The following is a 25,934-nucleotide window of genomic DNA, read 5'->3' as shown; positions in this document are numbered from 1 at the left end:
ACTCCGATTTCAGGTTCGGATCAACCTTTCCTTGTTTTGGAAATCCTCCAAAAACAAGAGCAAAAACTCACAAAGAGTAAGAATATTTAGAGCACAGATTAATACAATAACAGCTCCTTAAATGAGCAAATATAACAATAAAAGCTTTACTCAAATGAAGAACCCCTTTTTCAGATTTTCTCAAGATGAATGAACGGTTGAACGAATGCTTGAGAAGAGGTTGATCGTTGATTGAAGATCTCTTGAAAGCTTTGAACGATCTCTAGATCAAGGTTGAAACGATAGGCGTGAAGAATTCTCTCCTTGAAAGATCTAGCTTTTCTCTTTCACAATCTCTCTGGTATATTGTGGATCCTCTCTCTTTTTCTCTATGGATATTTCGTTGATCTCAGGCTTATTCTTGCAAATTACGGATCCTCTCTTCTATTCTTCTCTCTTTCTCGTCTTTTTCTTCTTCTTCTCTTCTTTTTTGATTTCACGTTTGATCCGCTATTTAATCTGCAATTTCTTTCATCAAATTAAGCATTTTGTAGCATTAGAAGTAAGAGAAAATAATTTAGGCAGATAAAGAGCCGTTAGAGGATTTTTAGGAAGCATAGATGGCAATTAAAATGGGCAAAAAAATAGCCGTTGCTGACATTTCCCGTCGCAGGGGTCGACTCATGAGTCGACTCATGCTTCAGGGGTCGACTCATGAGTCGACCTCTGTTGCAAAAACCAGAGAATGCTTTTCTGGAATTTCTTGGCTCAAATTAGCAGGGGTCGACTCATGAGTCGACTCATGCCTTGTGGGTCGACTCATGAGTCGACTCACAGGTCGTGCCAAGCCAGAAAACTAGCATGCCAAGGAGAATTTTTGCGTGCCAATCAGCTCACAGTGCCATGAGTGGACTCATGAGTCGACTCATGCACTTCAAACCTTCATAACTTCAAAAATATAAGTCCAAACACAATGAAATTTTCACCAATAGATTTCAAATCATTTGTTCTACCAAATGATACTATCAAATCAAGATTTGAGTGAAATTATGATTTTGCCCTTGAAGATCATAAGGACTTTTTTTTCATTTTAAAATTATTTGAATCCCTTCAATCTGATTTGTAATCATCAAAATCAATCTAGGAGCAATAATCTCCCCCTTTTTGATGATGACAAAACATTTGAACAAAAATATTTATGTTAATGCATTAATTTCAAAAGAATCCATTATAGGTGTATATGCTTGAAAAGAGTATGATTCTTTTGGCATGTAATATAAATGCAAAAATAGTTTGTCCATTTTCTTAAAGATTTGAAAAGGGTATTAGATCATTTTGAGTTCAAGATATATCAGAGCAAGAGAAGATAAATAACTTTTTCTATGTATCAGAGCAAAAATAATTTTTACAATGATATCAGAAAAGATTTTATAATGTATCAGAGCAAGAAAATTTTTTAATGTATCAGAGAAAATTTCATACCGTATTAGAGCAAATGTCAGAGAAAATTTCACACTGTATCAGAGCAAATGTTATAATATATCAGAGAAACCTTCACACTGTATCGGATCAAATGTTATCATGTATCAGATCAAGTTAAAAGAAATTGTAGGATGTATCAGAGTAAAACAAATTTCTTATTGATGTATCAAGGTGAGTAAAATTTCAAAAGCAAGTTTGAATATCAGAGCTTATATATAAAAAAAAATACTTATTTGCATTGTACTCATGATTTTGCTTTTGATGGATGACTTTTTGTTAAAGTTCTGTCTGATACCAAATTTTGATACCAAAATTTCTCAAAGTTTTGTTTAATCTTTCAATCCTTGTTTTTGTCTAATTTCTCCAATATTTGTTTAATTTCTTCAATATTTGTTTTAATTTCTCCAATATTTGTTTTTGTTTAATTTCTTCAATATTTGTTTTAATTTCTCCCAATCTTTGTTTTTGTTTAATTTCTCCAATATTTGTTTTAATTTCTCCCAATCTTTGTTTTGTTTAATTTCTCTCCCTTTTTCTCATAATTTAGGGTTTTGCTTTTTGTCTAATTTTAATTTTTGTTTTAGTTTAATTTCTCTCCCATTTTGACATCATCAAACATAGTTAACTCTTTCTTTTCTTTTTTTGAAATATTCTGTAATTTCTTCTTCTTTAGAGTTTTTTTTTTTTTTTACAGATGTTTGCTCCCCCTTAATATAGTAATTATCAACAGCAAACAACAACAAGGAGAAGATAATATTTCAATAGATGTATCAGAGATTGAAATATAACCAAAATATAATCATTACAAAGAGGTAGAAATATAGGTAAAAGATAATTCCATTAATATCATAATTGTTTCAATACATAAAATTCAACCAGCTAAATGTCAATACATGGCCCCAAGGTATAGATCCTAGAACAAGATACTAACTCCTAGGATCTAGATAAGTCAATGATCAGAGTCATCAGATATAGGGTGAGGAGATGATGGATCAGAAGTGCGTCCTCTACCCTATCTGCCTCTGCCACGAGTAGAAGGGCGAGATGAACTGGGAGGCTGAGAATGCTGAGATGCTAGGGCTGATACCATGAGTCTGATAGAATCAAGTACGTTCAGTGCTCTGGAAACAGATTGAAGTAGAGCAGTGAACTGGATGGTAGCATGCTCACTCGATCCTCTGATCTCTTTCCTCAGTAGCTCATATCCACCTTCTAATGCTCCTCTGAACCTGCCAGCCTCTGCAGTGAGGTCTGTGACCTCAATAGTAGACTCCTGTGGCTGGGGATGGGCCAATGCAAGGACTTGCCCCTGCAAGTCAAGAACTCTGCCAGTAAGTTTTCAGACTGTATCCTCAAGCTGCTGTATCCTGACGGACTGATCTGAAATCATCTGAAATACAGTGGAGATGTGGGGAGTAATGGTCTGATCAGAAGAAGTAGCTCCAGGTGCAAAAGACGTACTACTCCACTGGCTAGACAGCAAAGAAGCCACACGCTATGAAATATGCTCGATCTGATCGTCAGCCAGTCTGAACTCTGATGGAGGTGCTCTGCTCTCTGGCTGATACACTGGTGTGGGCATCCTAGTAAACTCAGAAGGGCCAGCCTCAGTATCAGGAATGAACTGGGTATCTGGTGAAGCTGCCCTGAAGTCATGTACAGGAAAAGATGGACCTTCTTCTTCTACTCTGCCTTCAGTTCTGTCTTCAGCTCTTTCCTCAGTTCTCTCCTCAGCTCTTTCTTCAGAGCCCTTGATCCAACCACCAACAGTCTTTGTAATTCTCATTCGGTGCAGGCTGTGTTGGTTGAAAGTGTCCACATGTGAGAGCTTGATAGGTGTCTCCCCCTCACAGCTAACTCCAAACCTCCTAAAAACTCTAGTAAGGGCCATACCATAAGGCAAGTGTGCCTTGGATCTATTCAAAGTTTCTCTCATGGCCTCTATCATAAGTGCAGGGAGGTTTAGGGGGGTCTGAGTGATGACATGAAACATGACACATACATCTCTGCCAGACAGTAAGTCATGTCTACCACTCCTAGGAAAAAAGAGTTTTGATACAATCTGATGCAGGACCCACATCTCAATGGACAAAATCTTTGCTTCCAATTTGTTTAAATTTCCTGAAAAATCTTCTCCTAAGATAATTCTGATCCCTTCTTCTTTAATTGGGAGTTCCATATATGAGTATCCTTCACTAGGCAACTGAAGTATTTCTCCCAATATCCTAGAATCCAAACAGATGTCAATCCCCTTTACAGTTGAAGTCACAGACCCGTTTCCATAATTTAGGTTCTGGTAGAACTCTCTGACTAGATCAACATAGGTGACTTCCTTAAGAGAGCAATAAAGTTCCCATCCTTGATTTTTGATCTTGGTAGCAAAAGTAAAGCCTTCTTTCTCAAAGAACCGAAAATCTATGTTTTTCCCGGTTTCTACTTTTCTATCAGAAAGAGGATTTACACTGGGGCTTAGAGAGGATTGAGAGAGACCTTGAGCAGGTACTGAAACTGGATTGGGAACAGTGGAAGACTGAGCATGCCTTTTCTTTCGGACAATTTTCTCAGGCTCTCGGATTGATTTCCTTCTTTGGGGAAGTTTCATCTTTGGAGCCATATCAAAAAATAGCAGACAAGAAGACTTGAAATCAGTGGAGGAGGGATCACAAAAGAGTAAAGAAGAATTTTGATGGAGAAAAGAAGTAGATTTTGAATGAACGGTGAAGTTCTAGGGCACGTTCCACCCGCGCCAATCACTGCAAGAAAGCACAGAAAAGTCCTTTTCAAGGAGGCGATTTTTGGTGGAGAGAAGGAGGGAGAATTGCCTCAGAATTGATCCTTGGATTTGGAGCAAAAAGAGTTGGAGAGGACGGCTTTCGGAAGGAAGACGACGAGAAGATGAGTCGTCTCATAAACAGGGTTTCCCGTTTTAAAACAATGAACCCGATAGAAGTTGGTGGGATTTACAAGTTTGCCATTGAGTCGACTCATGGGGGTCGACTCATGAAGTTCAGAAAATCAGGAAAAATAGAAATAAATTCCAGAAAAATTCAAAATTTTGGGAGAAGGAATTTTGCTCAATGATAAGTTTTTAGAGTGATAAATCTGAGCTTTTGGAACCAGGATAGTTATTGGAAATTGAGCTCTAAGAATATTTGATATTAATTAAGAGAAGTTTAGGCAAATGGATCTAGAATTCCTAGATTTCTCCTAATTTCACAGAATCTATCCTCACTAAGGGCCTTTGTAAAGATATCGGCTAATTGATTTTCAGTGCAAACATATTCAAGAATTACATTTTTGTTTTGAACATGTTCTCTTATAAAATGATGTCTTATTTCAATATGTTTGGATCTTGAGTGTTGTATTGGATTTTTAGATAGATTTATGGCACTTGTATTATCACATTTTATTGGAGTTTCATTAAGTTTGATTCCAAAATCTTCGAGTTGTTGCTTAATCCATAAGATTTGAGCACAACAACTTCCGACTGCAATGTATTCGGCCTCAGCCGTAGACAGTGCCACCGAATTTTGTTTCTTGCTAAACCATGAGATTAGGTTAACTCCAAGAAATTGGCAAGTTCCACTTGTGCTTTTTCTATCTAATTTACATCCAGCAAAATCAGCATCAGAATATCCTAACAAATTAATTTGTGAGTCCTTAGAGTACCATAACCCTATAGTTTGTGTACCATTTAAGTATCTAAGGATTCTTTTAACAGTATTCAAATGAGATTCCTTAGGATTAGATTGATATCTTGCACATAAGCAAACACTAAACATGATATCAGGCCTACTTGCAGTTAGATATAATAATGAGCCAATCATACCTCTGTAGTATTTTAAGTCTATGCTTTTACCTTCATCATCCTTGTCAAGCTTACTTGAGGGACTCATTGGTGTGCCAATTGGTTTGCAGTTCTCCATTCTAAATCTTTTGAGTAGTTCCTTGGTGTACTTGCTTTGGGTGATGGAGATTCCCTCTTTTGATTGTTTGATTTGGAGTCCGAGGAAGTAGGTGAGTTCTCCCATCATGCTCATCTCGAACTCTCCCTGCATAAGCTTAGCAAAGTCTTGACAAAGGGATTCATTAGTAGACCCAAAAATTATGTCATCAACATAAATTTGTATAATTAGCATATCATTTTGGTTTCTTTTAATAAATAGGGTTGTATCTATATTGCCTCTTGAGAAACCATTATTTAGTAGAAATTTGCTTAGCCTTTCATACCATGCTCTAGGTGCTTGTTTTAGACCATATAAAGCTTTATTTAATCTAAAGACATGATTGGGAAAAGCATGATTTTCAAATCCAGGGGGTTGTTCTACATATACTTCTTCAGAAATATATCCATTTAAAAATGCACTTTTAACATCCATTTGAAATAACTTGAAATTCATAAAGCAAGCATATGCAAGTAGAAGTCTAATAGCTTCTAATCTAACAACAGGTGCAAAGGTTTCATCAAAATCAATTCCTTCTTCTTGATTATATCCCTTAGCAACCAGTCTTGCTTTATTTCTAATTACATTTCCATGCTCATCTAATTTGTTTCTAAAGACCCATTTTGTGCCAATTATTGAATAATCTTTAGGTCTTTTTACTAAGGTCCAAACATTATTTCTTTCAAATTGATTAAGTTCCTCTTGCATAGCATTAATCCAGTTATGATCATTTTCAGCCTCTTCAAAAGTTTTAGGTTCAAGTTGAGATACAAAAGCACAATGATTAAGTACATCTCTAAGTGAAGAACGTGTTTTTATCCCATGCATAGGATCACCGATAATTAATTTCTTAGGGTGGTTGTGAACATACCTCTATTCCTTGGGTAAGTCATTTGTACCTTGAGGTTGTTCTTGAATTTCTTCACCTTTCTCATTTTGTTCATCTTCTTGATCCTTGTCTTCTGGAGTTGCTGAATCTTTCAGAGTGATCTCCTTCATACCTTCTATTAGTGGATCTGCATCATCAACACCCTCATTCTTCCTTGAAGGAAGATCATTAGATTCATCAAAGACAACATGTATGGACTCCTCAACTACTAAGGTTCTTTTGTTGAACACTCTAAATGCTTTACTAGTGGAGGAGTAACCTAGAAGGATTGCTTCATCTGATTTTGCATCAAATTTATCAAGTTTTTCTTTGCCATTATTTAATACAAAACATCGGCAACCAAAAACATGAAAATAGGCAATATTTGGTTTTCTTCCTTTCCAAAGTTCATAGGGGGTTTTCTTTAAAAATTGTCTTATTAAAGCACGATTTAAAATGTAACATGATGTGTTAATAGCTTCCGCCCAAAAATATCTTGGAAGGTTGCTTTCACATTTCTTCTAAGGTTCTATTTTTTCTTTCAACTACCCCATTCTGTTGAGGTGTCCTAGGAGCAGAGAAGTTATGGCCAATTCCATTTTCATCACAAAAATTTTCAAAGTCATGATTTTCAAATTCTGTTCCATGATCACTTCTAATATTTTGAATTGAAAACCCTTTTTCATTAGTGACTTTTCGATGAAATTTAGTAAAAATTTGAAAAGTTTCATTTTTGTGAGCTAAAAAGAAAACCCAAGTAAAACGAGAGTAATCATCAATTATTACAAATCCATATCGTTTTCCTCCTAGACTAGTGGTTCTAGTTGGTCCAAATAAATCCATATGTAAGAGCTCTAAAGGTCTAGAAGTTGAAATAGTGTTTTTGGATTTAAATGATACTCTAGTTTGTTTACCTAATTGGCATGCATCACAAATTCTATCCTTTTTAAAATTCAATTTTGGCAAACCGAGAACTAAATCCTTTTTGATTAATTTTGAAAGAGAATGCATGCTAATATGTGCAAGTCTACGATGCCACAGCCAACTAGTCTCATTTATTTTAGCATTTAAGGAAACTAGGCATTGCATGTCTAATTTAGTTAAATCATTCAAGTCTACCATATAAACATTGCCATGCCTATGTCCTATAAATTTAATGCCATCGTTAATAGGACTCGTCATAATGCAAACAGATGATTCAAAACTTACTTTATACCCTTTATCACAGAATTGACTAATGCTAAGTAAGTTATGCTTTAAACCTTTAACTAATAAAACATTCTCAATGTATTTGGAGGGAGTGATACCAATGTTACCTATCCCGATGATCTTTCCTTTGCCATTATCTCCAAAGGTGACCATCCCTCCATCCTTAGCATCAAGCGTGATGAATTGTGATTCATCACCAGTCATGTGTCTCGAGCATCCGCTGTCAAGATACCATTTCCTGTTTCCTTCTTGGGATGCTAGACACACCTGCAAGCAAAGATCAAGTTTCTGTCTTAGGTACCCAAGCTTTCTTGGGTCCTTTCAGGTTAGTCAGAATGGTTCCTTTTGGAACCCATATTTTCTTTGTGTTTGCATATTTGTTAATAAGACATGTATATGATTTATGTCCTATTCTTCCACATTTAAAACAAGTAATATTTGTAGACTTGTTACTTGAATAATTTACATAAATATCCTTCAGAAATTTTTGTTTCTTCAGGGATTTATAACCAAGTCCAGCCTTATCATATATAGCTTTCTGATTTTCAAGGATCATATTTAGTTTGTTTGAACTTAAGATGAACTTATCTACTATAGACTTCAGCTTGTTCATTTCATCCTTTAAGTTTTGATTTTCTTGAATCAAGGTGAATTTTTCAATTGAAAGATTTTCAGCTTGTTTCACTAAGGACTGATTTTCCAATTTCAGCTCTTTGTTTTCTTCCCTAGTTTCTTTAATTCATCAATTGAATCATAGAATGCCTCATGCAATTCTTCAAAAGTAAATTCACTAGTGGATTCAGAAGTTACCTCATTTTCATGTGCCATCAGGCACAGGTTGGCTTGTTCTGTTGAGGTTTCCTCGTCGGAGCTTGAGTCATCACTCGCACTCCAGGTCGCTATCATTGCCTTCTTTTTAAACTTCTTTGGACCTTTCTTCAATTGTGGACATTCGGATCTGAAATGTCCTGGCTTCTTGCACTCGTAGCATATAGGGGTTTGATCTTTTTCCTTTTCTTTGCTTTGATCCCCTTTTGTGAATTTCTTTCTCATCCCCTGTTTCCTTTTTCTTAGAAACTTCTTAAATTTCCGGGTGATGAGAGCCATCTCTTCATCCTGATCTTCATCTTCAGAGTCATCCGTTTCATAATCAGGCGAAGTTGTGGATTTGAGGGCAATGGTTCTTTTCTTTTTGATTTCATCCTCTTGATGTTGCTTCATGCTAAGTTCATGAGTCATCAAGGATCCAAGAAGCTCTTCTAGAGGTAGAGTGTTCAAGTCCTTTGCTTCTTGGATGGCAGTCACCTTGGCTTCCCAAGTTCTTGGCAGTGACCTGAGAATCTTCCTTACAAGTTCACTGTTAGTATAAGATTTGCCAAGACTCTTTAAACCATTGATTATATCAGTAAAACGAGTAAACATAGCAGTTATGGACTCATCATGCTCTATTTTGAACAATTCATATTTATGTACAAGCATGTTTATTTTAGACTCTTTTACTTGATTTGTTCCCTCATGGGTTACTTCTAACCTATCCCATATTTCTTTAGCAGATGCACAAGTAGAAATGCGATTAAATTCACTAGCATCTAGTGCACAATAAAGAACATTCATAGCTTTGGCATTTAATTGTGCCAATTTCTTGTCAACCTCATCCCATTCTTTCTCGGGTTTGGTTGACTCCTCACCATCTATAATCTTGGTGGGTGTGTGAGGACCATTCACTATGATACTCCACATATCATAGTCGAGTGCTTGTATGAAAATCTTTATCCGAGCTTTCCAATAGGTGTAATTAGACCCATTGAAAAGTGAAGGTCGGTTTGTTGATTGCCCCTCGGCTAGAGAAGTTCCAACATGGGTTGCCATAGATCTTTGGCTCTTTGATTGTTAGATCAAAGAAGGGCTAGAGCACTGGCTCTGATACCACTTGTTGCCCAGCTATGCAACCCAAGAGGGGGGGTGAATTGGGTTTCTAAAAATTTTAAGCCCAACAGATAACTTATGAAGAACAAAACAATGGCTTAAAACAATATTAATTACCTAAAGCAGTATTGCAAGGATATAATAAAGAAATAAGATAAAGCGATAAAGCACACCACAAACACAAGGATTTATAGTGGTTCGGTGCTAACCTTGCACCTACATCCACTCCCCAAGATCCCACTTGGGAATTTCAATCCACTATCCTTTGTATTCAACCTGAATACAAAACGTCGGAAACTCCGACACTAGCTATCCCAAGCTAGATCACTTGTTTTCTGGGTACAAGCAAACCCAAAACACTCTGATTTCAGGTTCGGATCAACCTTTCCTTGTTTTGAAAATCCTCCAAAAATAAGAGCAAAAACTCACAAAGAGTAAGAATATTTAGAGCACAGATTAATACAATAACAGCTCCTTAAATGAGCAAATATAACAATAAAAGCTTTACTCAAATGAAGAACCCCTTTTTCAGATTTTCTCAAGATGAATGAACGGTTGAACGAATGCTTGAGAAGAGGTTGATCGTTGATTGAAGATCTCTTGAAAGCTTTGAACGATCTCTAGATCAAGGTTGAAATGATAGGCGTGAAGAATTCTCTCCTTGAAAGATCTAGCTTTTCTCTTTCACAATCTCTCTGGTATATTGTGGATCCTCTCTCTTTTTCTCTATGGATATTTCGTTGATCTCAGGCTTATTCTTGCAAATTACGGATCCTCTCTTCTATTCTTCTCTCTTTCTCGTCTTTTTCTTCTTCTTCTCTTCTTTTTTGATTTCACGTTTGATCCGCTATTTAATCTGCAATTTCGTTCATCAAATTAAGCATTTTGTAGCATTAGAAGCAAGAGAAAACAATTTAGGTAGATAAAGAGCCGTTAGAGGATTTTTAGGAAGCATAGATGGCAATTAAAACGGGCAAAAAAATAGCCGTTGCTGACATTTCCCGTCGCAGGGGTCGACTCATGAGTCGACTCATGCTTCAGGGGTCGACTCATGAGTCGACCTCTGTTGCAAAAACTAGAGAATGCTTTTCTGGAATTTCTTGGCTCAAATTAGCAGGGGTCGACTCATGAGTCGACTCATGCCTTGTGGGTCGACTCATGAGTCGACTCACAGGTCATGCCAAGCCAGAAAACTAGCGTGCCAAGGAGAATTTTTGCGTGCCAATCAGCTCACAGTGCCATGAGTTGACTCATGAGTCGACTCATGCACTTCAAACCTTCATAACTTCAAAAATATAAGTCCAAACACAATAAAATTTTCACCAATAGATTTCAAATCATTTGTTCTACCAAATGATACTATCAAATCAAGATTTGAGTGAAATTATGATTTTGCCCTTGAAGATCATAAGGACTTTTTTTTCATTTTAAAATTATTTGAATCCCTTCAATCTGATTTGTAATCATCAAAATCAATCTAGGAGCAACAACTTTCGAACCATCCAACCTCTCTCCCGATTCATCCTCGACGAACCGATCTCCAGTCAGTTCAAAATGCCCCATATGGAGCCCTACGACGGCTCCACCGACCCAATCGACCATCTGGAGAGCTACAAGGCTCTCATGACGATCCAGGGGGCAACTGATGCCCTCTTCTGCATCGGCTTTCCCGCCATGCTTCGTAAAGCTGCCAGAGCCTGGTACTCCGACCTCCGCTCGGAGAGTGTCCACTCCTTCAGACAGCTCGAGCATTCTTTTGTGGTCCACTTCAGCACCAGTCGAAAGCCGCTGCGAACCTCGGACAGTCTTTTCTCCCTCAAATAGGGAGAAAGTGAGATGCTCTGACACTTTGTGGCCCGATTCAATGCGACCACGCTTGAGGTCTGGGACCTCAACGAAGACATGGCTATCTCGACCACGAAGAGAGGATGAGGGGGTCCCGATTTACATATTCTTTGGATAAGATCCTCCCCCGGACGTATGCTGAACTGCTGGAGCACGCATACAAATATATGCACGCGGACGAAGGAGCTTTCGACCGGTGCCTGACCGAAGGTGTAGGCCAAAAGAAGAAGCGAAAGAAGAATCAGACTGCTGCTGAACCCAGCAAGCCCCCGACCGATAAACGGGTCTCGCCCCAACGATGGAGCCCAAAATCGCCCCGACGTTAGAGTTCGAAACTGACGCATCGCAGATATGACTCCTACATCTCTCTCTCCGCTCCTCGTGCACAGATCCTGATGGAGATCAAAGGAGCAGAATACCTGCGACGGTCCCCGCCTTTGAAGGTAAAGGGCCTCGACCGGGAGAGATACTACCGATTCCATCGGAGCCACGGTCACACCATCGAGCAATGTATCCAACTCAAGGATAAGATAGAGGACCTCATACGACGAGGGTATCTCGAAAAGTTTCGAAGGGACCGCCAGCTCGGCCCCTTCCCGACCGACAACCCCAGCCGACTAAAGAGGCAGTGAATAACCAACCTACTACTGGAGTCATCAACATGATCTCCAGATGGCTGGATCGAGGAACGACTGCTGAAGGAGAGTCGACGAAGAGGCCGCGCCAGAGCGATGTAATCATCTTTACGGATGAGGATGCTCGGGGAATCCAAACTCCCCATGATGACGCTGTTGTTGTCTCGACGATAATAGCAAACTATGATGTAAAAAGGATTCTTGTAGATAATGAAAGTTCGACTAATATTTTGTTTTACTCGGCCTTTTTTCGAATGCGACTGTCGACCAACCGACTCAGGAGAGTCTCTACGCCCCTAGTGGGTTTCGTCGGGGAAGCCGTCGCGGTGGAAGGTGAAATTACTCTTCCTGTGACAGTCGGGACAGAACCATGACCAAGCACCATCCACATGACATTCACGATCGTCCAAGTTCCTTCGACCTACAACGCCATACTTGGAAGACCCGGACTAAATACCCTCAGGGCGATAGTCTCGACATACCACTTGCTGGTCCGGTTTCCGACCAAAAATGAGGCCGGAGAAATGCACGGGGATCAATAACTTGCTCGGCGGTGCTTCCAAATCTCTACTCAAAGCAATGAATCGAAGGACTCCCTGACGGTCGATAAGCTGGACCAACGGGAAGAAGAGGAGCGGGGTGAACCGGCTGAACAGCTGATTTCCATCCCGATGATCGAGAATCCTGAACAGGTCGTTTGGGTCAGATCGCAACTGTCCTACCCAGAGCAACGGCAGCTGATAGAGCTGTTGAAAGCTAACGCCGACGTATTCGCTTGGTCGACAGTGGATATGTCCGGCATACCTTCGAAAACAATGACTCACCGACTCAACATCGCCCCTGGCGCGAAACCGGTGAGACAGAAGAAATGGGCTTTCACCCCGAAAAGACAGAAAGCCATCGACGAAGAAGTGGATAAGCTACTCGAGGTGGGCTTCATCAGAAAAATCATGTATCCCGACTAGCTCGAGAATGTTGTCATGGTGAAGAAAGCCAACGGAAAGTGGAGAATCTGTATCGACTACACCGACTTGAATCGGGCTTGCCCAAAGGACAGCTTTCCACTACCGAAGATCGACCAAATGGTAGATACGACGTTCGACCATCAGCTGCTTAGCTTCATGGATGCCTTTGCCGGATATAACCAGATCCGAATGGTGCCCGAGGATGAGGAGCATACGGCCATTGTGACCGCTAAGGACCTTTACTACTACAAAGTGATGCCCTTCGATCTAAAGAATGCCGAAGCCACCTACCAACGCCTCGTCAATAAGGTCTTCAAAGATCAAATCGGATGCAACATGGAGGTGTACGTGGATGACATGCTGCTGAAGAGCGCGCAAGCTTCAGATCATGTCCAAGACTTGAAAGAAGCCTTCTGCACTCTTCGATGACATCGGATGAGACTAAATCCGACTAAGTATGCCTTCGGAGCGGCTTCAGAGAAGTTTCTCGGGTTCCTCATTTCTCAACACGGAATCGAAGCCAACTCCGAGAAGATAAAGGCGATCATCGATATGCAGCACCCGAACTCCAAAAAAGAGGTGCAGCAGCTCAATGGGAAGATCATCACGCTCAGCCGATTCATCTCTCGATCGGCTGAGAGATGCCTCCCATTCTTTAAAATCCTGAGGCAGATGAAGGACTTCTCTTGGCTGAATGAATGCCTGCAAGCCTTTGAAGATTTGAAGAAGTACCTGGCCTCTCCGCCCCTGCTTGTAAAGCCAAAGGTCGGAGAAACATTGTACCTTTATTTGGCCACCATCCAGGAGGCTGTTAGCTCGGTGCTCATCCGGAAGAACGAGAGCCGAACCCACCAGCCCATATACTACACCAGCAAAGTGCTCCACAGGACCGAAGCTCTGTACTCAAGGGCAAAGAAGATGATATTTGCCCTAGTTGTATCCGTGCAGTGACTCCGTCCCTAATTCCAAGCACACGCCATCGTGGTCCTCACCGACTAGACCCTGAGGGCGATCCTCCATCATCCCAACACATCAGGACGACTGGCGAAGTGGGCGGTGAGGCTGAGCGAATTCAACATCCAGTACCGACCGCGACCCGCATTGAAAGCCCAAGTCCTGGCCAACTTTATCACAGAATGCCCGACTGCCGACCATATGTTGGAAGGTGGGGACTCCAAAGGAGCTGCGACTTCTGAATTTGACCCCGGGTCAACCTGGGTGTTACACATAGATGGAGCTTCCAATGCCCAAGGGAGCGGGGCCAGGTTCCTGCTCACCAACTCGGAGGGAGTGGTTACCGAGTATGCCCTCTGGTTCAACTTCAAAGCTTTCAATAATCAAGCCGAGTATGAAGCACTCCTCGCTGGCTTGAGAGTGGTGAAGGAGCTCGGGATCGACAGTCTCAGAGTCTTCTCCGACTCCCAGCTGATTGTGGGGCAAGTCAAAGACGAATTCGAAGCGCGGGACCCGACCATGGTGAAGTATCTCGAGAAGATGAGAGATCTCGTGGCACACCTCAAGCATTTCGAGATCTCCCACATCCTCAGGTTGGAGAACGCTCGGACTGACGCACTCTTCAGGCTCGCAACATCTGCCTACGACACTTTGGGCCGGACATTCATGGAGAGTCTCGAGCAATCGAGCATCGACAGGACTGAAGAGGTACTACAACTGACGATCGAGCCAAGCTGGATGGATCCGATCGTTCAGTATCTGACCGATGGTACCAGCCCCGAAAACCCCACAGAAGCCAGGCGACTTCGGTGGATGGCCTCCCAATATGTGATGATGGATGGATGACTCTATAAAAGGTCGTTCTCCCTTCCCTTGCTACGATGCTTGGGACCGACAGACGCAGACTACGCCCTCAGGGAGGTGCATGAAGGGATCTGCGGGAGCCACCTGGGGGGCAAATCCTTGGCCTACAAAGTCCTACGATAAGGTTACTACTGGCCCACCATGAAGAAAGATGCGGCTGACTTGGTTCAGAGGTGCGAGCCGTATCAGAAGTATGCTAACTTACAACACCGGCCCGCCAACCAACTGACTACCATCGTCACCCCATGGCCCTTCGCCCAATGGGGGATTGACATACTCGGTCCTTTCCCTCCGACGTCTGGCCAGAGAAAATTCATAGTTGTCACCATCAACTACTTCACCAAGTGGGTAGAGGCCGAACCCCTGGCGCAAATCACCGAGCGCAAGATGGAAGACTTCGTCCAGAAATCCATTATCTTTAGGTTCGGACTACCGCACACCATCATCACCGACAACGGATGACAGTTCAACAACAATGATTTCAGGGAGTTCTGTGCGAGATTTCATATCACGCACAAGCTGACCTCGGTCGGCCATCCACAGTCCAACGGAAAAGTCGAAGTAACCAACCGAACCATTCTACATGGGTTGAAGACTCGACTGAACGAAGCCAAAGGCCTTTGGGTCGAAGAATTGCACTCGATCCTGTGGGCCTACCGAACGACACCCCGGGTCCTGACCGGAGAATCTCCTTTCAGCCTGGCCTATGGAACGGAGGCGATGATACCATTGGAGATTGGGCTGCCATCGACTAGAGTTGAGCAATATTGTGAACCGGGCAACTCCGAGTGTCGGAGAGCCGATCTGGACCTCCTGCTCGAGCTTCGGTGCGAGGCTCAACTCCGCATGGCATCCTACCGATAAAGAGTGGCCTAATATTACAATGCTAAAGTTAGGCCAAAATCTTTCAGATCCGAAGACCTGATTTTGAGAAAGATGGAAGTCTCGAAGCCTCAGGATCAAAGAAAACTGTCTCCAAACTGGGAAGGACCCTACAAGATTGCAGACACCTGCAAGCCGGGCGCCCACCGACTTGAAACCTTGGAAGGGACGACCATTCCCCAGACTTGGAATGCTGACAACCTGAAGTTGTATTATCAATGAATTCTGTGTGCCCTTCTTGCTCAGAATACAATACAATTTCAAAACTCCAGAGTCTACAAAGTTTGGCTCTCCGCCGAAAGTCGGCTCTTGCCAGAAGTACGAGCCTCGACACCCCGACTTGGTCCCAACATCTTATCGGAAATCTACGACTCGATCGTCGAATCTATGGTGGCCTCAACCTCTTAAGGCAAAAGGCCTCGACCATCGTGGCTGGCTAACTTGCCCACTCAATTTTTACTAAGAAGGGCAAAATGCCAAGACGACCGCAGCCGCGCCCGCGACATGCCGACTTGGTTACGACCGATCGAAGGATATTCGGCTTGCCACCGTTTATCATGCGCCGTGACATACTCGTCCGACCAAGGTCTGGGCAATGGGTATTCGACTTACGACATGCCGACTCGGTTACGACCGATCGAAGGATATTCGGCTTGCCGTCATTTACCATATGTCTCGACGTGCATGCCCGACCAAGGGTCGGATAACGGATATTCGACTTATCATTGTTATCCTATCCGAATACGTCGGCCACTACTCGATTATCAGACTCTATGGAATGATCGTGCCGACGAGCTACGCTCGACAATTGGCCAACACTCGGCCTAATGAACTCGCCCGACCAAGGTCCGGGCGGCGGACACTCGCCCTACAATCAGTGCGGCACTCGACCATCGGATCCTACGTTGTCTATATGACGATCGAGATGCCAGCCCGCGATCAGGGTTTGCGCTGCCCTTGGCGCAGCGCACGCTATTGACTACTTCGATCGGCTACGCTACACCCTACCGAACATCCTGACGAGGTGTGACAGAACTATGACCTATATACTCGGGGATGGCTCGGCAAATCAAACACTTTGGACCACACCCAAGAAAAGTGTGAAAAGTCTTTGATTTTGTTAAATTGAAATGACTTACAAAATTGGGCCGAAGCCCGATTACAAAATGGGGACGAAGCTCGATTACAGATATCAAAGACAAAACAGAAACAAAAAATACAAAGATAATGAAGCAGACACTCCGACTATTCATCGGAGTCGACTTCTTGCATCGGGTAGAGTTCAGGGGCCACCGACGTGCCCGCTCGGGTCAGGGAAGGATCGGGAGTTGGAGCCGCCTCACCTTCGGCAACTCATTCCGTCGGCTGTGGGTCGGCCTCCTCTTCTATGGCTTGGCTTTCCAACCCTGGAGGGACGATGCCGCTCAAGTCGAGCTCCGGGTGCAGACTCCGGATTGCATCCCGGGCATCCTCATAGCCCACCCGATAGGAGGCGAAGCCACTCTCCAGGAGCTCCTCCCGGTACTCATCCGAGCCATGGAAGTCCTCCACCGCCCGACTCAGCGCCTCCTTGGCCGACTCTGCCTCTGCCTTCGCTATGTCGGCGTCGGCTTGGGCAGAGGACAAGTTCTTCTCGGCCTTAGAAAGGTTCTCCAGGCTAATGCGAAGCTGTTCACGCTCGGCCTCGAGCTCCCTGATGTAGCCGTCCCGCTCGCACCGCAGTCGATGAACAGAGCGGGTCTTGTGCAGAACTTGCTCACGAGCCGACTGAAGCTCGACCTCCAAAGCGGCTAGGCCGTTGGTGAGTCAGGAGATCTCCTCCTCGAGCCTAGCCTCACGGTCGATCGACGACTTCAGTTGGTCGACCAATGTCGCCTTCTCGGCTTCGGCGGTCTCGGCCCTATTCTTCCAGGCCACTTGGAGATCACCGAACCTTCGATACCTAGCCTCTAGTTCGGACATATTGTAGATCAGCTGCAAGTGACAGGTCGGTCGTCAGCAAACTGAACTGATAGAAAACAATAATGAAGATGAAAGAAAAAGAAGAGGAGCTTACCTGGATCATAGTCGGATAAAAGGAAGAAAGCATGTCGGTCACCCACTGACTTCTCATGATCTCCCGGTCGGTCGGGAGGATGGTCGCTTGACACAACATCCTGGCCAAGTTGTGGTTGGCTATGGCCGACGCTCCTTCAAGAAGCTGGATGTCGGATGATGCGGTGCGGCCGGCCGACCTTGTGTCGTCGCCTGGCGCCATCGGAGCCTTCCCTCGTTCGGCCTCCTGGGCTCGGAAATCAGAAAGAGATGGGAAGCTTGAGCTTGACTGGGTCCCTCCCGAGGTCGAGACGGCCGTCGCTGCAGGTCGTTCGGGCTCACAAGCTTCGGCCCGAACCTCTTCTGTGGGTGGGGGAGCTGATACACCTTCGGCCGCCCCCTCAGCCACCCCTTCCTCGGACGGCACTTCGGGTGGCACCACCGGCACCGATAGTGCGATGACCGGCTCATAGCCCGACGCACGTTCGGTGTCGGGCTGCCCTGCCGCCGTCGCAATGTCGGTCGGCGATGATATCTGGGGCCTCTTGGGAGGCCGCGAGGGTCCGGCTCCGGGCACCGGTCTCTTCCCTACCGCATGTTGCCGAATGTCGGCATCCGTCAGCCTCACTCTCGGCGGCATGCCTGCAATTTCGACAAAAGATCAGCACAAGTCCAAAAACAAATAAAAAGGATGAAAGAACGACCGACAGACCGAACTGTACCTAGATGGAGAACCGAACTTAGGCCAGCATCGTACAGAGCTTGCTCGGTGACGAGCTCTCTCTGCTTCGGTACCGACACATCCTTTAGTTGGTGAAAATCCTCTCAGTCGCCAGCCTCCACCCGACTGTTTTCATTCGGTTGAGTCCGAGGGTCGCCCCAGCGGGAAGGGAACCCCCAAGGTAGCGAAGAGGAAGCAAAGAAAAACTGGTTCTTCCATCCATGGATCGACGATGGAAGACCGGTGATGAACGAAAGACCCTTCCGGGGGTTGAAGAACCACCACCCTCGGGCTTTCGTGTGGGGTCGGAGGACGAAGAATGCCCGGAAGAGAGAAATACGAGGATAGGTCGGCAAAAGCCGACACAACAAGGCAAAGCTAATTATCAGCCAGACTGAGTTCGGCGCCAATTGCGCCGGACAAAGCCCGGAGTAATCCAAGACGTTCTGGACGAACTCCGAAATCGAAAAATGAAGATCTGCCCGAAGGTCCTCGACGTAGAAGGCCACCTGGCCTGAAGGCAGGTTGTTAACCCGACCCTCAGCCCCAGGGGCGAAGAGCCCAAACTGCTCCGGGATACTGTGCTGCTCCCTGAGCCGTTCGATGTTTGCCCCCGAAAGTGAAGAAACCTCTACCTCTGGGGTCGATCGGGAATCGTCAGTCTGGTTCCCCGACTGACTCCCTCGAGGAGATGTTCTAGCCATAACGCTAGTTCCAGAAAGGAGAACAAAAAGAAAATGGCAAAGGAGGAAGGGCGCAAGGAGACAAGAACAGAAAAAACTCCAAGGAGAGCTCAAAGGAAGAGGATGGAGACAACTACCTGGGACTGGGGGATAACTCGACAGAGCCTCAGCGCCAGAAAAAGATTTGCAGTAGAAAGTGAAGTTTTGGATGCAAGTGGCAACATATATATAGGGCCCTTCAACGGTCGAGATGAAAGTGCGCCGAACGAGGGCTTTTCGGATGACGACATGTGGCAGCACCCGGGCCCTTCCTCAGTCCGACTGTTCGACGCACCCGCCTCCAGATCAAGCCACGTCGCCTCCATCTGCGTGAACAGTTTTGGCCCAATAGTCCCCTGACACGTGGCGAAAAAGCCGCGTCTCGAGATTCATTAACCGACGGCGGTTCACGTTCCCGAGGAGACGGCGGTTCATATTCCCAAGGAGACGGCGGTTCATGTTCCCAAGGAGACGACGATTTGCATTCCCAATGCGACGTCTGACATCGGGTCGTTCGTTGGTACAGTCGCCAGAGTCGGAGCATGACGTGATGGATAACCACTCCTTTCGCCCGAAGCCGTCGCCTATGTGGAAACGCTAGCCAACCGACATCCGACTCAGGAGTGGGGGGGCAACTGTTGGGATATACCGACCGACCCTTGTACGTCGACTTACCCTTAGACCTGTCCGACCGACGTCCGACTTTACCGATCGACGACCCCGACGATGGATGCCGACAATGGCTACCGACAATGTCCGACCGAAGGCATGTCGGCCGAACAGACCCATGCTGTCCACGGCTGGCCAAGCCGTCGAGCCCAAATCACCGACTCACTGTCGGGAGTGGCAGCCGACGTCCGACTTTCACAAGGCACCAGACCAGCCGACGGTATCTTCGGGTCATCACCCGACGTCCAGGCAGTCGAACGCCGACGTATAGTCGGCCAGCCCATCCAAACATTGTACGACCACTATGGGCAATTATCCTGTCAAGGACATGCGGTGTGGCCACCCTGGAGCATTGTCCTGCCAAGGACATGGATCCGTCCCAGCGACTTGACAGTCTCCGGTGATTTGACAACCTCCGGCGATTTGACAACCCCCCAGTTGTCTACACCATTAATGGCGGGACCATACCGTATTCTACTATAAAATGGGGTAAGGCAACAGTCTTGTTAAGTTTTCCCAGGCCCTCGGAAGCGTCCCTAAGCTCTTGAGCTCTCTCCCTCTCTCTCTCCCGCTAAGCTCTTGATTTTTTACTGTTGTCTAGTCTCCTCTCTGATTTGATCGTCGAAGGATCCCGTCGAAGGTATCTTCGGTCAGTATGAATTTTTTTTACAGGTGCATGACACTGATGATCGGGCGACGGGGGGGATTGGCCGCAATATTATTATTAATTATTTTGGTAGGATATTATTCGTTATTGGGAACGTGGAAGGAACAGCATGTGACGCGCATTTGACCCGGAGCCACCCTATCTCAGCCTGTGAGCCTGTGACGCCCGTAGAAACGCCAATCTCCCGCCTGAGAGAGAGAGAGAGAGAACGAACTGCTCAGTTACCATCCGCTGATGGCGACGTTACCCGCCGCGGCTCCGATTGCCGCCCGTTTCCGCTCACCTTTCCATCTTTTGGTATTTTCCGCTTCCCCTCTCTACCACCTCGGGTTCCAGCTGGAGAAGTTAATTTTCGTAATCTTTCATAAATCCTCTAAACAAACTCTGGTCACCCTTCATACTGATGTTCCTCTTCACTGCTTCCTTTCCAATTTCCAATTTTTTCTTTTGACTTTGATTCCAGCTTTTATCTGTATTTAGGAATGGTCTTCATTTGTTCTTTTGGCTTTTCGACGGGTATTTTATTGTTTCAATTGTAGTTGTTGTCATATGTATGTTAGTTCCCTGTGCGATGATGCAGAGCTCACGGAGTAGGAGGTGGGGAAGTTTTCGTGATTCAGGATTGGAGATTTGGAAATCATGTCCCCTTATGTTTCCTCAGAAGTGTGAGAGGAGGTTTGGAATGATCCTACAGAACTTTTAATGGCGAAGTTCTTCATTTATCTTGTTTTTGATGTTGCATTTCATGATGGAGCATATGTCATCTGATTTGCAGTGCATGTTTTGAAGCTAGAGGGGTCTAACTGTAATTTCTCAATTAAGATAAGTAATTCAAGCAGCTACAAATTTGTTGATTTATATAAAACTAAGAGATGGTACAATCATAAATTTGTGTAGCGGATACCAGGTGTTTTTATTGCAAGGTTTCTTGAACAGTCTGTAGAGACTTGCTTGTTTTTGTTATAATGATGAGCATAAACTTGATTTTGGTCTAAAAAATTTTTGGCAGCTGTAAGCAGAGAATGAAAGAAATTTTTTGTTCTATGTTATTTCAATTTCTTGGCACCTATTATAAACAAGAAAAATTTCCTAAATCCAGACCTTAGAATCTGGTAAATTACAAGAAATTAAGAAACTAGAAATTAGGAAATAATTACAAGAAACTAGGAAGCTAAAAATAGGAAAGAAAATAGGAAATGATATCCCTAAACAGACTCCTTCAAATCTGGAACATAATCTGAAAAATAATTTGAAATATTATCCCTAAACTTACTCCAAGTCTGGAATATAATCTGAAAAATAAATTAAAATAATATCCCTAAACTGACTCCTTCAAATTTGGAACATAATTTGAAAAATAAATTGATGAGCTGTCAACACTCCCCCTCAAGCTGGTGAATAGATGTTGGTCATTCCTAGCTTGTCTACCAGCATTTTAAAACTTGATCTAGATAGCCCTTTTGTTAGCACATCTGCTATCTGCTATTTTGTAGGCACATATGTCATGCAAATTATCCCATCTTCAATCTTCTCTTTTGATAAAGTGCCGGTTTACCTCAATGTGCTTTGTTCAGTCATAATGAACCGGATTATGCGCAATACTTATTGTGGCCTTATTATCACAATATAGCTTCATAGGATCCATACTAGGCATTTTCAATTCTTCCGTTAGCCTCTTTAACCAAATCAGCTCACAAGCTCCCTGCGCAAGAGCTCTAAATTTTGCCTCTGCACTACTACGGGCCACAACAGACTGCTTTTTGCTTGATTCATGATGGCTGGAGCTATTGACAATAACATGATATTTTTGGATTTATTGAATAGGAGAACTTTAATCTATGCGGTTGGTCAAGATGCTGAGAAATCTTTCAAGGCAACTGTGGAAGTAGACCGGCTAATTGATTTGTTGAGGGATTCGACTTCTAGAGAAGTAAGATAAATAACTTTTATAAAGGATTATTCTTCATGTTAGCAAACTTGAGAATCAGTTTTTGTTGGATGCTGTTATTTACTTGCTAACCTGACTACACTAGTCAAATTTATCCTCAATGATAGGCTATAACGCAAAAATCCTTTCCTGGGGAAATTCCATAATGTTCCTTGAATGCATAATTTTGCTGAAAGTAGAAGATAAGAATTGCTGGATCATAACAGCAATTTGATCTATTCTTTTCTTTGAGTTGTTGAATATGGGATGTCAGACTGAAGAGGCCACTCCTAATCTTTCCGATTAACAGATCACTTGGAATTTGCATTATCTGAGTGGATTGTGTTATCATTGCTCTTGTTAGCACTCACAACATTTCTATTAGTTCAATATTCTCTTACTTTGGTATCACAAGCTTTAAATTATTTTGACAAACTATTTAGTGATCTAGGCATTGTCTTCTATGCACACTTATGGAGGAGTACTTGACAGCATAATGGATGAGCTATTGTATCTATTGGATTGTTTTTATCTTTTCTTTGTTGCCTTCATTGGTTAATTATAAGCTAGAACAGATGTTTCACTCTTAATCTTATGTATTATAGAGAAATAGTAGTATCAACTTTATCAAGTCTAGACTACTAATCGATTCTTTTAGTTTTTTTAAACAGCTTGAGAAGCTTGTTGTTGAAAATGTTTTGGCATTCAATGAGAATTTCTGGATCCGGCTTGCTGCTAGAACCGACACATGCAAATCAGATGATGATAAAGTATGATTTTTACTCGGTTGACTTGTTTTTTCTAAGATTTATGAACTTATAACTTATTACCATTTTCTTTACCTTGCTTAACCTTAGTTGTTTTCTAACATAGAATTTCCGTTTCTTCTTTACAGAAGGACTATGATGAATTGGCTGTTTCTCTAATGAGTATGGTTGACCGCCTGGTTCATAAAACCAATGTAAGGAAATTCAGTTGCAAATTCTAAGGATATCTTTATCAATAAGCTGTACTATCACTTATTCTTTTCATAATGATAAGTTGTGTGATGACTTGAAGTTCAGATGGGGGCTTGATACTTTGTCTATAAGGATAAGCCATTATGGTTTCATGGTGGTGAATTCCTTCTCCATTATCATCTTTATTAACTTTACTGTTGCATGGATTCTAAGTCCCATGTTTGTCCATAGAAAAGAAAGTAGTTAGCAAAAATTACATGCAAACTAGACTCGTTGTGGAGCTTAGAGTGATTCACTGAAGCATGTAGATCAACAAATACTGAAACAGGTGCATGATCAGTAAAATATATTCACCAGAACAAACTTAGCCTAGAATTTAGTAGGAACTGTTGCTCCTAGATTGATTTTGATGATTACAAAGCAGATTGAAGGGATACAAATAATTTTAAAATGAAAAAGTTCTTATGCTCTTCAAGGGCAAAATCGTAATTTCACTAAAATCCTGATTTGATAGTACCATTTGGTAGAACAAATGATTTGAAATCTATTGGTGAAAATTTCATTGTGTTTGGACTTATATTTTTGAAGTTATGAAGGTTTGAAGTGCATGAGTCGACTCATGAGTCGACTCATGGCACTGTGAGCTGATTGGCACGCAAAACAAGGAAAGGTTGATCCGAACCTGAAATCGGAGTGTTTTGGGTTTACTTGTACCCGGGAAACAAGTGATCTAGCTTGGGATAGCTAGTGTCGGAGTTTCCGACGTTTTGTATTCGGGTTGAATACAAAGGATAGTGGATTGAAATTCCCAAGTAGGATCTTGGGGAGTGGATGTAGGTGCAAGGTTAGCACCGAACCACTATAAATCCTTGTGTTTGTGGTGTGCTTTATCTCTTCACTTTATTTCTTTATTATATTCTTGCATTCCTGCCTTAGGGAATTAATATTGAATTAAAGTCTTTGTTTTGTTCTTCATAAGTAACTGTTGGGCTTAAAATTTTTTAGAAACCCAATTCACCCCCCCTCTTGGGTTGCATAGCTGGGCAACAGGAACAGAGGAAGAATTTATTATCATGCATTTCCTATGGATATATCGTTGCTTATTTTCAAAATACCATTTTACCAAGTGAGAAAATTTGATTTAAAGAGCTTTTTGAAAGGAGAAAAGTGAAGATCATGCTTCTCAACCAAACTTAGAAAGAAAAGTCTTCATAACAACTGCCAGAGGTTTACAGACTTTGGTGGCAAATTTCCTTGTAAACCAAATTTAAAGTGGTTATCGACATAGTATGATGAGGGCTATATGAATGGCAAGTACATATCTTACAATGTGATAGAGTGAAGAGAGGGACACGGCTTAGGTTGATATTCAGAGGTCAAATAGCAAAACTGAACATAGTCAAAAGGAAATGGAAGGTTTTAAAAATTGAGGAGGAAGAAAAAGGGGACACTTGCGGAAACAAAATTAAGACAAAGGGAGGGTGGTCCTCATGGTGCCTACCTAAGTAGCCAGGATTGAAAGCAAACAAGGGTGTAGTAATGTGGGCACCTAGACCCTAGGAATTGTTCATACTTCATACATAAAGTAATATTAAGATCTACTGACTAATAAATGACATTTATTTGATGATTTCATTTCAATAATTGAGATAGGTGGTCTAATAAAGCGAACCATTACAAGAGTTCCAAAACTAGAGTTTCATTTAAGGTTGCTTGAATGAAATGTTGGAGCAACAATAAATAAGCTTGAAGCAACTATAGGAGGGGCAGCTGCCAAAATAGGATTTATGAATAACAACATGTTGAAGGTGTGTTTGGTTCATGACCGTAATTGGAATTAGAATCATAATAGATGTAAATGGGAATCGGAATGGCTAGATTCCCTGGTGTATTTGGTTCGTGACTAGAATTGAAATTGGAATTGCTGATTCCTATTGTTGCTGTTTGGTTCATTTAAATGCAGGAATCTGAATCAACCCAAATTTTCAATTTTACCCTTGAACCAAAAATCTTCAAAAATGGATTGCTTTCCATCTATTTTTGACGCATTTACTATATTTTACATTAAAAATACACATCAAGGGACTTGAAATTGGACACCATTTGTGAATTGGCTTATCTAAGGATGATAAATTTTTTTCAATTTGTTGATTGCTTAGAGGGTGAGACGGGGACATTCTTAATGACTATGGAACTTGATTATGACGTGTTAAAGAAACTATAATACTAGATAATAGACTTCTGTCATGGGGTCATCAGTATAAAAGGAGTGTTCTAATGTTGATAAGAATGAATGCATAAAGATATAGGAGAGCAAAAGGAAAGTATTTTCTATGGGTTTCTATTACAAAATTTATGTTAACACTATGTAGATGGCTTTTATTCTTATGATACTCTGAGCCTTGGAAGTTGTACTAACTCATTCAGATAAAAAGATTTATGGAGTGATGAGCTCAAAATAAACTCCAATGATAGATATGCATTGAAGAATACTAAATAAAGTGTCTAAAATTTTGTGCATTATATCTTTGGTTCTTTTTTTTTTTTTAATAATAGTAGAAAGTGGAATGTCACACCATAGTTGATAGAAATCCTAAGTTGCCCTTATGCATTTACACTAGACGTGGGCGTAAATCCATATTTGATTAGGATTTTCTTATATTGGTGATTTGATTTGAAACC

The 25,934-nt window shown here is 42.5% G+C and overlaps 1 protein-coding gene across 13 annotated transcripts in view; it reads left to right on the top strand.

Moving 5' to 3' along the window:
• The first annotated feature begins 20,463 nt into the window (after positions 1-20,463).
• LOC105034911 (uncharacterized) overlaps positions 20,464-25,934 on the top strand; it is a 167,883-nt gene continuing 162,412 nt past the window's right edge. For 5 of the 13 annotated variants that reach the window (XR_012137381.1, XR_012137380.1, XM_073249766.1 and 2 more), the window contains exons 1-5: positions 20,466-20,663; positions 20,947-21,041; positions 22,191-22,296; positions 22,965-23,063; positions 23,189-23,254. Coding sequence is in view for 11 of the 13 variants with exons in the window: in XM_073249766.1 (XP_073105867.1) it covers positions 20,601-20,663; positions 20,947-21,041; positions 22,191-22,296; positions 22,965-23,063; positions 23,189-23,254 (429 nt within the window). In the remaining 2 variants the exon portion in view is untranslated. Of the gene's footprint in view, positions 20,664-20,946; positions 21,042-21,141; positions 22,297-22,951; positions 23,064-23,188; positions 23,255-25,934 lie in introns of all 13 variants that reach the window. The other 8 variants (XM_073249767.1, XM_073249764.1, XM_073249773.1 and 5 more) reach the window with 8 other exon arrangements.

Source organism: Elaeis guineensis, chromosome 16 (genome assembly GCF_000442705.2).
Source record: "Elaeis guineensis isolate ETL-2024a chromosome 16, EG11, whole genome shotgun sequence".
In the NCBI taxonomy this organism is placed as follows: Eukaryota; Viridiplantae; Streptophyta; class Magnoliopsida; order Arecales; family Arecaceae; genus Elaeis; species Elaeis guineensis.
This window is presented reverse-complemented; position numbering and strand designations above follow the sequence as displayed.